The sequence below is a fragment of the Populus euphratica genome, unplaced genomic scaffold (assembly GCF_000495115.2).
Source record: "Populus euphratica unplaced genomic scaffold, PopEup_1.0 scaffold85.1, whole genome shotgun sequence".
NCBI lineage: Eukaryota > Viridiplantae > Streptophyta > Magnoliopsida > Malpighiales > Salicaceae > Populus > Populus euphratica.
In genome coordinates this window covers 131,817-141,979 of record NW_011499898.1, presented here as the reverse complement: position 1 = coordinate 141,979, position 10,163 = coordinate 131,817, and the positions used below count along the sequence as shown (strand labels likewise).

The 10,163-nt window shown below is 33.7% G+C and overlaps 1 protein-coding gene across 1 annotated transcript; it reads left to right on the top strand.

Annotated features, from left to right (window-relative positions):
• Positions 1-6,876: 6,876 nt before the first annotated feature.
• On the top strand, positions 6,877-9,394 carry LOC105132318 (cytochrome P450 71B10-like). The gene is made up of 2 exons (XM_011035735.1): positions 6,877-7,848; positions 8,544-9,394. The coding sequence occupies exons 1-2, from the start codon at positions 6,943-6,945 to the stop codon at positions 9,159-9,161; spliced, it is 1,524 nt and encodes a 507-aa protein (XP_011034037.1). The 5' UTR covers positions 6,877-6,942; the 3' UTR covers positions 9,162-9,394.
• Positions 9,395-10,163: the final 769 nt, after the last annotated feature.

The following is a 10,163-nucleotide window of genomic DNA, read 5'->3' as shown; positions in this document are numbered from 1 at the left end:
GACAATTTTTCAAAGTAGGGGTTAAAATGTAATTTTACCAAAATTGGAGGACGAATCTAGAATTACATAACCATACTGAATTTTCACCCATGAACCATCCTAAATTCTGTCTAGAACGAACCAGAGACTTAATTGAAATTTTCATAAAGTTCAGGGACTAAAATGTAAATTCCTAAAATTGAGGGACCAAACTGAAAATATTCTATATCAATTATCAAACTAAGATTCATCATCCTAAATCTCAAAATTTCACTGTCCAGAATCTCAAAATACATTTAGGGGTCAAATTATAAATTTTTTAAAGTTTAGGGACTAAACTGTAATTTTCATAAATCAAGGACCAAAATAAAATTTGGCTATCTTCAACCTCCAGACCATTCTGTTCAGATTTTCCAGCAAGGTTAAAATAAATTTCTTAACCCATAAAAATTAATTTAAATCAATCAACTTATAAATCCTTATTTTCAACAGTATACTAATTAATCACCTAACATTAAACCATTAATAATCATAAATCAATTTTAACAACATAAAATTATAATCCTTATAAACCCTAATTTCTCTCTCTCTTAATCCTTTCATAAATAAATTATAATTAAAAATAATATGAGAGAAAATCACTTATTTACTACTTTTACTTTTTTTTAACTCAAAACTGAAGATTTAAAACTGAAATTCTTAATTTGATGAGAAGAGGGTCACAACGGCTACAAGAATTAAAAGAGAAAAAAATAATTTTCTTGCAACTTTTCTTTAAATATTTATATTAACTTAGATTGGGTTTAAGTTAACTTGGACTTAAATTTAGATAAAAAATTTGGGTTTTATATAAATAGAACAAGATGGAGAGCGTAATGTTGTCCTTACTGATTCATAACAAATCACTGAAAATTACAAGATATCTGCAATGGCCAAAGGCCCTGTTTCAACAATTTCAGCGACAGTAACACCAGGGTGGAAATGAAAAATACAACAGAGGAGGTACACAGCAAGGCAAATCAGCCATCGGAAAAAAAAAAAACCAAAAACGTTCACCCTAACCCTAACATCTATGGATGATCAACTTTTGATCGATCGATCAATTAATTAAAATATTTATTTTTCATTAACAACAGGGAGGGATACTTGTCTAAGCAAGTTCCAATCTTGTGACTGCTGCCCACATCACCGCACACCTATGTTAATAGCAAATCCATGATCCATGATCCCTTCTATTCACCATAGTTAGCTAGAAGCACTACAACTTAACGTGGTTCAGCCTAGCTTCATTCTTATTTTATTTTCGATCTTCTCCCTGTTTTTATTTCGGGTATAATAAAACTACATCAATTCTTTTGGGTCTATAAATACAAGACTTACTTGCAAGATCCTGTCTTGACAATGATTTGAACAGCCTAACAAAAGTTTTTATTTTTAATGTCCCTTGATAATAATAAATTCATTTGTTGTGTGTAAAATATAGAATATACTCTAATTTAATACTTAATTCTTTATGTATAAAGAAATTTGAATACAAAAAAAATAATAATTTGGACCACTCATATGGGATAAGCAATCCAAATCATTATTAAAATTAATCCAATGATTGTTGATGGTTGTATTATTTGTATATTTGATATTGTTGTATATGATATTTTTTTTTAAAGTATTTTACTTGAAATTACATTAAATTTTTTTAACATTAAAATTAAATTATTAAAAAAACATCAATTTAAATGTTTTTTCAAATCAAATGTATTTTAAAAACACACCTAAATATAATTGCATACACAACAAGAAACTGTGTTGTATTTTTTTTCTTTCATGATTATCAATGAACTCTCTTTATTTTAAAGGGGTGAATTGTTTACTATGTTTTTAGTTTTTATTACAAATTACATTCTTGAACAAGAAAACCTCTTCTGAGGTGGGGGAAATGGATCGATGCAACTGAGCCAGAGGCTCATGTTGTTATGGCTGTCTGCAGAGAGTTCCAAAACCTTGAATACAGAGAGTTTGGTTTACATGTTTGAGCCCTCCCTCTACAACTTGTTAAGTGTATTGTTTTGTCTAAAATGATAGGGTACATGTGGCTGAATTTATTGAAAGAGAAGGGGCACCTAGAAGCTGAAAAGACAGAAAACAAACAGTAGCAGAGTGTGTGAACTCTCTTTCATTGCAACCTTTTCTTCTGCAAGTTTTGTACAGGAAAATGACAGCATTTGTGTGATAAATTCAAGCATGTTCTGTGAGTATTATTAGATGTTGAAAGCAGCCAAACCAGAGCCCGTTAGAAATCAATTGAGCAATTATGAATTTATGAAAAAGATAGCTCTTATGTAACAGTAATCCTTACCACTTTAAATAATTGGACCACAAGTGGCCATAATCAATTAGCCTAACAGGGGCAAATAATACTGATATGTTTTGTACTCATTATTGATTTTTAATTATTGGTGAGGATATTTATTTTTGCATTTGCACCAACCTTACTTTATTAAAATGCCCCAGCCTCTTGTGCGACAATTTTATCTGATTTGCTATGCTTCAAAAAGCAGCTGACTCCTCTTCCATTCAGTCTATTGTAAAACTTTTTCTTTTCATCTTTATAGTGTGAATATTTCTAATCCAAAAGAACCAAAAATTAAACAATATTGAGTATCTTTTTTCAAGAAGCTTATTAACATTTAACATATTCTGATCAATTTCAGAAACAAAAAGAACATCTGAGATGGGTTTTATATCTGAATTTCCTTCAATAAAAACTGTTTCTTTTCCTTTAACAGAAATATTTTCACCATTTCCAATTCTAACTTTAGAAACACTTGATTTGTCAAGTTTCTTGAATATATTTTCATCATTTATCATGTAGTTTGTGCAACCACTATCTATAAGCCAACAATCACTTGCATGTTTGCTAGCAAAACAAGTGGCCTTAAATAATTGCTCCTCCTGTTCATATGAACTTGAGCTTTACTCTTTTGCTGGTTAGTTCCGTTTTTGCAATCTTGTCCATGTGTCCCAATTGATTAAATTTTCTACATTTAATATCAAGTCTCCACTAATAATATTTCTGTAAGTGATTTGTTTTCTTATAGTGTTGATAGGGAGGAAAGTTTCCAATTCTTTTACTGTTGCTACCGGCTCCCTTATATTTGTTGTTCTTCTTTTTGCCTTTATCTCCTTCCTGAACATGCATTTTAACTTGAAAAACTCCTTCTATGGACTCCTCTTGCCTTATTATTATTCTTTGTTCTTGTGCTTGTAAAGTATTAAACAATTGTACTAACGAATTTTTTGACAATTTTTTAGATTCTTCTAACAAAGAAATTTTTTATTCAAACCTTTCAGGTAAAGTTACAAGAATTTTTTTCATTAACTCTTTTATTAGGAAGGTCTTTTCCTAATAGTCTTATTTTATGGATTATGAAGAGTAATCTGTTAAAAAAATCTCTGATTATTTCTATTTCTTTCATCTTCTGCATCTCAAATTCCTTTCTCAAATCCAAAACTTGCATCTGGATTGTTCTCTCATTTCCATAGAATTCCTCTTGAAGATAATTCTAAATTTGCTTGGCTATATCAAGTGCAATTATTCTAAGAAATATTGCTTCTGAAACTATAGAGTAAAAACATGTTTTTAGCTTTGAATATCCTAGCTCTTTTCTCATGATGATTTCTAATTTAAGTTAGAGTAGAATCTACGGGAAGTGGTTGTGAATCATGTTCTTGTTCTATAACATTGCAAAAATCACAGACTTGTAAGCATGTTTTTATTTTTACAACTTATATTTGATAGTTTTCACCTGTAAATACTGATGGTGATGTAAGAGAATACATATTTGATGTCATTAAACAAAGATTGGAGGCTTTGGTGTTTGTGTGTTTGGTGAAAAAAAGGTTTCTTACATGTTACTCTCTTCACTCAAGTTGGTCCTGTAAGATTAATGTAAATTCTGATATCAATTTGAAGTTGTTGAACAATATAGAGATACAGAAGGACAAAGAAATAAACTAGTAATATAGAATTGTTGTTACTGTAATGCAAGCATGATTTCTTTATTGATGAAATTACTCTTTTATACTAGAGTTTTTTGATAACAAATTTCATAAAAATAATGAGAAGATTTTAACAGAAAAAGAGATAAGAGCTGTACTATAACAACTTTATTTGCAACTAACATCCTAACAAATTAGAGCTAATCTTAACTGAATGTCCTCAGCATTGAAGACCTCTTCTTCAGGAGGAAATGAGGTAACCATCAATAATTAGCCTAACAGCGGCAAATAGTACTGATATGTCTTGTACTCATTGTTGATTTTTAATCACTGGTGAGGATATTTGATCTCAAGGTAGCTCAGACATTCTAGATGCTAAGCTCTTATGGCTCTCTATGTTGTACCACCAAGATGCCTAAATGCATGGCAAATGCCTCCTTTTATAGGCCAAAATTGTTTATGGCTTCCTCTTATCTTACTTCTGGCACTACTGCTTCTATTTATGAAAAAGATGGAAGTTATGAGAAAAAGCGAGCAGCTTCTTCCTCCAAGCCCTCCTAAGCTTCCACTTTTGGGCAACTTGCACCAACTTGGATCACTGCCTCACCAATCTCTGCGGCAACTCTCCGAAAAATATGGCCCTGTTATGGTAATTCGACTTGGTCGAATACGAACTGTCGTAATCTCCTCTGCTGAGGCAGCAAGAGAGGTCTTAAAAGCTCATGATCTTGCCTTTTGTAGTAGTCCTCTTTTAGCTGGGACTGGGAGACTCACGTACAATTAACTAGACAGAATGGAGAAAAATCTTTTCTTTTTTTTTTATTCTTTATTTACATGAATATATAAGAGGATATATATAACAGATTGTAACCATGACGTAAATACCATAAATTTCCAATTATGGGTATACATTTACGGGCTTAATTAGCACCTCACACCTGTGTTAATAGCAAATCCATGATCCATGATCCCCTCTACTCACCATAGTTAGCTAGAAGCACTACTACTTAAAGTGGTTCAGTCTAGCTTCATTCTTATTTTATTTTCAATCTTCTCCCCGTTTTTATTTTTGGTATAATAAAACTACATCAATTTTTTTGAGTCTGTAAATATGAGACTTGCAAGATCCTGTCTTGACAATGATTTGAATAGCCTAACAAAAGGTTCTTTTTTTTTTTTAAAAAAAATGTCCCTTGATAATAATAAATTCATTTGTTGTGTGTAAAATATAGAACATACTCTAATTTAATACGTAATTCTTTATGTATAAAGAAATTTAAATAAAAAAAATAAAATGATTTGAACCACTCATATGGGATAAGCAATCCAAATCATTATTAAAATTAATCCAATGATTGTTGAGGGTTGTATTATTTGTATATTTGGAATTGTTGTATATGATAACTTTTTTGGAAGTATTTTACTTGAAAATACAATAAAATATTTTTTTATTTTTAACATTGAAAGTAAATTATTAAAAAAACATCAATTTAAATGTTTTTTCAAATCAAATATATTTTTAAAAACACACCTAAATATAATTGCATACACAACAAGAAACTGTGTTGTATTGTTTTTTTTCTTTTCATGATTATCAATGAACTCTCTTTATTTTAAAGGGGTGAATTTTTTACTATGTTTTTAGTTTTTATTACAAAATACAGTCTTGAACAAGAAAACCTCTTCTGAGGTGGAGGAAATGGATCGATGCAACTGAGCCAGAGGCTCATGTAGTTATGGCTGTCTGGAGAGAGTTCCAAAAACTTCAACACAAAGAGTTTGGTTGCCATGTTTGAGCCCTCTCTCCACAACATGTTAAGTGTATTGTTTTGTCTAAAATAGTAGGGCACATGTGGCTTAATTTATTGAAAGAGAAGGGTGTTATATGCGGTCTCGTACCATGTGATGATAGACAACCATATTAATTGTTATAAGCTGTCTTTTTTAATTTAAATGTAGCTGTATAGATATACTGTAAATGCAGTAGCAATTTATACTAAAGAGAGAAGATAAAAATAGGAGAAAGAAAGGAAGGTGAGATAGCTGAATTAGTTGTCTTAATTCTTCGATTCCCAGCTCGTTCACCGTTAGACTAAGTTGAGATTTTGACAGCAGTTTCTAGACACGTTACTCTTTATTATGAATAGTTGGATCGAAAATTGGTGGTGTGGAAGCTGGGATAGAAAACGAGGCTGTTAGTGTTGTGAGCTTTTCTTAAACATTTCTCTTTTTAATCTTGTTGTATTCAAAGAATAAGTTGTTTTAGATGACATATATGTTATAGCCTTTAGTTGAATCTAAAGAAGAATAATTGTGAACCTATTATTTGTTGATAGTAAAAGTTTTTAAGTGGATTATGGTTCTATAGTTTTTCCAGCATCTGGTTTTCCACGTAAAAATCTTAGTGTTGATTTGTGTGATTGTTGCTTTATATTTATTGATTGTTTGATCCTGATTTTGATTATATAAAAAGAGAAAATAATTGAAACTTATGAATTATAAATTGATTCAAGATATTAATATCCGGTTATTTATTCCTAGTTTTCTGAACAAAGAGGCAGAAGCTGAAAAGACAGAAAACAAACAGTAGGAGAGTGTGTGAACTCTCTTTCATTGCAACCCCTTTCTTGTGCAAGTTTTGTACGGGAAAATGACAGCATTTGTGTGATAAATTCAAGCATGTTCTGTGAATGTTATTAGATGTTGAAAGCAACCAAACCACAGCCCGTTAGGAATCAATTGAGCAATTATGAATTTGTACTCGGAGGTAAATGTTCTTATTAATGAAAAAGGTAGCTCCTGGATGACTAGTAACTGTAAACCTTATCACTTTAAATAACCGGACCATAAGTGGCAACAATCAATTAGCCTAACAGGGGCAAATAATACTGATATATATATGTTTGTACTCATTGTTGATTTTTAATCTCAAGGTAGCTCACACATTCTAGATGCTAAACTCTTATGGCTCTCTATGTTGTACCTTTATGGCTTCCTCTTATCTTACTTCTGGCACTACTGCTTCTATTTATGAAGAAGATGGAAGTTATGAGAAAGAGCGAGCAGCTTCTTCCTCCAAGCCCTCCTAAGCTTCCAATTTTAGGCAACTTGCACCAACTTGGATCACTGCCTCACCAATCTCTGTGGCAACTCTCCAAGAAATATGGCCCTGTCATGCTAATTCGACTTGGTCGAATACCAACTGTCGTAATCTCCTCTGCTGAGGCAGCAAGAGAGGTCTTAAAAGTTCATGATCTTGCCTTTTGCAGTAGACCTCTTTTAGATGGGACTCGGAGACTCACGTACAATTATCTAGACATAGCATTTTCACCATATAGTGATTACTGGAGAAACATGAGGAAACTTCTTACTTTGGAGCTATTCAGCTTGAAAAGGGTGCAGTCTTTCCGGTTCATCAGGGAAGAAGAAGTTAGCTTGCTGGTCAATTTTATCTCTGAGTCATCAGCGTTAGCAGCACCTGTTGATCTTACTCAGAAGTTATATGCTCTCGTTGCGAATATAACATTCAGGATGGTTAATGGATTCAATTATCGAGGGACTAGCTTTGATCGAGATAAATTTCATGAAGTGGTTCAAGACTCCATGGCTGTGTTGGGAAGCATCTCAGCAGATGAATCCATCCCGTATTTAGGGTGGATTGTGGATCGGCTTACTGGTCATCGTGCAAGGACTGAGAGAGTTTTCCATAAAGTAGATACTTTCCTTCAGCATTTAATTGATAATCATCTTAAACCTGGAAGGATAAAGGAGCACGATGACATGGTAGATGTTCTGCTGAGCATAGAGAAGGAGCAGACTGAACTTGGTGCATCTCAGTTCACAAAGGATAATATCAAGGCAATCCTCCTGGAATGCTGTTCAACATTGCTATTATCATACATTAAATCCTGAGCTTCAATAGATTACCATTTGTTATTAAGTGTATATGTAGTGCCTATCATTTCATTGCCGCTAGCATATTTCAGAATTTGCCACCAGGCTTTTAGGGAGCACCAAGCCACAGGCCTTTGGTTGTCTGAAACAGGAATCTAGTAGTCTAGTTTCACATATATATGTGAAGGGTCTAGCTGATAAGCCGTCAAAGTTAGATAGTTTTTGTTGGGTGCCCAGTGGTAAATATATAAGATGTACCCTTACGTTTTTAGTACAGGCTTTTGGGTTGGAGGTGGCGTCTATCATTATATCTAAGCCCTTGTTTGTGCATTGCCAAAGCTTTTTCAAGTGCTATTTTATCAGAAAATCTTGTTGTGTTTCTTGGCATGGTTGCTATACCATTTAGAAAACCCCCTCAGAATATAATCTCAAACTTGATATATTTGCATGATTCTTGAGATTCATCTCTCTTCAAGTGTCCGGGAATAGCAAGAGCAAAATGCTAAATGAAGCTGACTGCTGTCCAGTAACATCAGGCGCTATAATTTCTGTTATAAACTAAAGCTATAAAGAAATATCTGCTTGCCGTTATTATGAAATTAATTTCCTACTTTTCTCTATTGTTTCAACAAATTAATTTGTCTCATTGGATTCTGATGTTTGTCTGTCAGAATTTATTTCTGGCAGGAGTAGACACCATTTCACTGACAGTGAATTGGGCAATGGCAGAACTCGTTAGGAATCCAAGAGTGATGAAGACAGTGCAGGATGAAGTTAGGAAATGTGTTGGAAATAAGGGAAGAGTTACTGAAAGCGACATCGATCAACTTGAGTATCTCAGGATGGTAATAAAAGAAACTCTGAGACTGCACCCTCCTGGCCCACTACTTGTCCCAAGAGAAACCATGTCTCACTGTAAAGTCAGTGGTCATAATATCTATCCGAAGATGCTGGTCCAAATTAATGTCTGGGCAATTGGACGTGACCCCAGGTACTGGAAGGATCCTGAAGAGTTTTTCCCTGAAAGATTCCTTGATAGCTCCATTGACTATAAAGGACAAAGTTTTGAGTACTTGCCATTTGGATCTGGTCGAAGAATTTGTCCTGGGATGCATATGGGATTTATAACAATGGAGATTATACTTGCAAATCTCTTGTATTGTTTTGATTGGGTTTTTCCCGATGGGATGAAGAAGGAAGATATCAACATGGAAGAGAAAGCTGGTGTTAGTCTTACTACCTGTAAGAAGACACCTCTCATCCTTGTACCAGTCAACTACCTTCAGTGACTATCAGAAGATATCATGATCTCATAAGCATATCTACAGTTTCATGCACTTAAGAATGTATGATTGTGCTTTTCTTTCTTTTTAGCTTTTGTTACGAAGGATAGGCTCGGATCAGAACACCTCTTTCGAGGTGGGGGACATGGATGCCATTGAGCCAGAGGCTCATGGCACTTAAAAGTACGATTTGTGTACGACTGTAATATATGCGAGTAATGTGTATGTATGTGCTTGTAGTTATGGCTGTCTGCAGAGAGTTTCACAAATTTTAACACACAGTTTGGTTGAAATGTTTGAGCCCTCAGCACTTAAAAAGTACGATTTGTGTACGATTGTAATAAATGCGAGTAATGTGTATGTATGTGCTTGTAGTTATGGCTGTCTGCAGACAGTTCCAAAAATTTCAACGCAGAGTTTGGTTGAAATGTTTGAGCCCTCTCTCTTTTTCTTCCGTGTCCATCTTAAATGCCTGAGGATGAATGAGTTGGAATCAGTGTTCAATACTGTTAAAGGGTCTCGGTGCTTAATTCATGCTTCTGTCACTTCATTGTCTAAAAAATGATTAGCAAGTATCCTCCAATAAAACCAAGGTTCAAGTAATCAATTTGATAGGTCACAATCAGTCTATGTAGTGGTGGTCAAGTGGTAAGAGCTTGGAATCAAGGGATTTGCTCCCTCTGTGGTCTCAGGTTCAAGTCCTTGGTTGCTCATATGATGGCCACTGGAGGCTTACATGGTCGTTAATTTCAGGGCCCGTGGGATTAGTCGTGGTGCGCGCAAGCTGGCCCGGACACCCACGTTAATCTAAAAAATACCAGAGTGCAGATTGTATTACGCTGAGGGTTAGAATTAATCGCAAGAGTATTAATTGGAATAAGCTTAACATTGCTAACTTTGAAAGAGTTTAAAATACAATAATAAAAATAATAACTATTTCTGATTCTGAGATCATATTTCTAAGAATTAGAACACTAATAGCTGTTATTGACAGCAACTCAATCATGC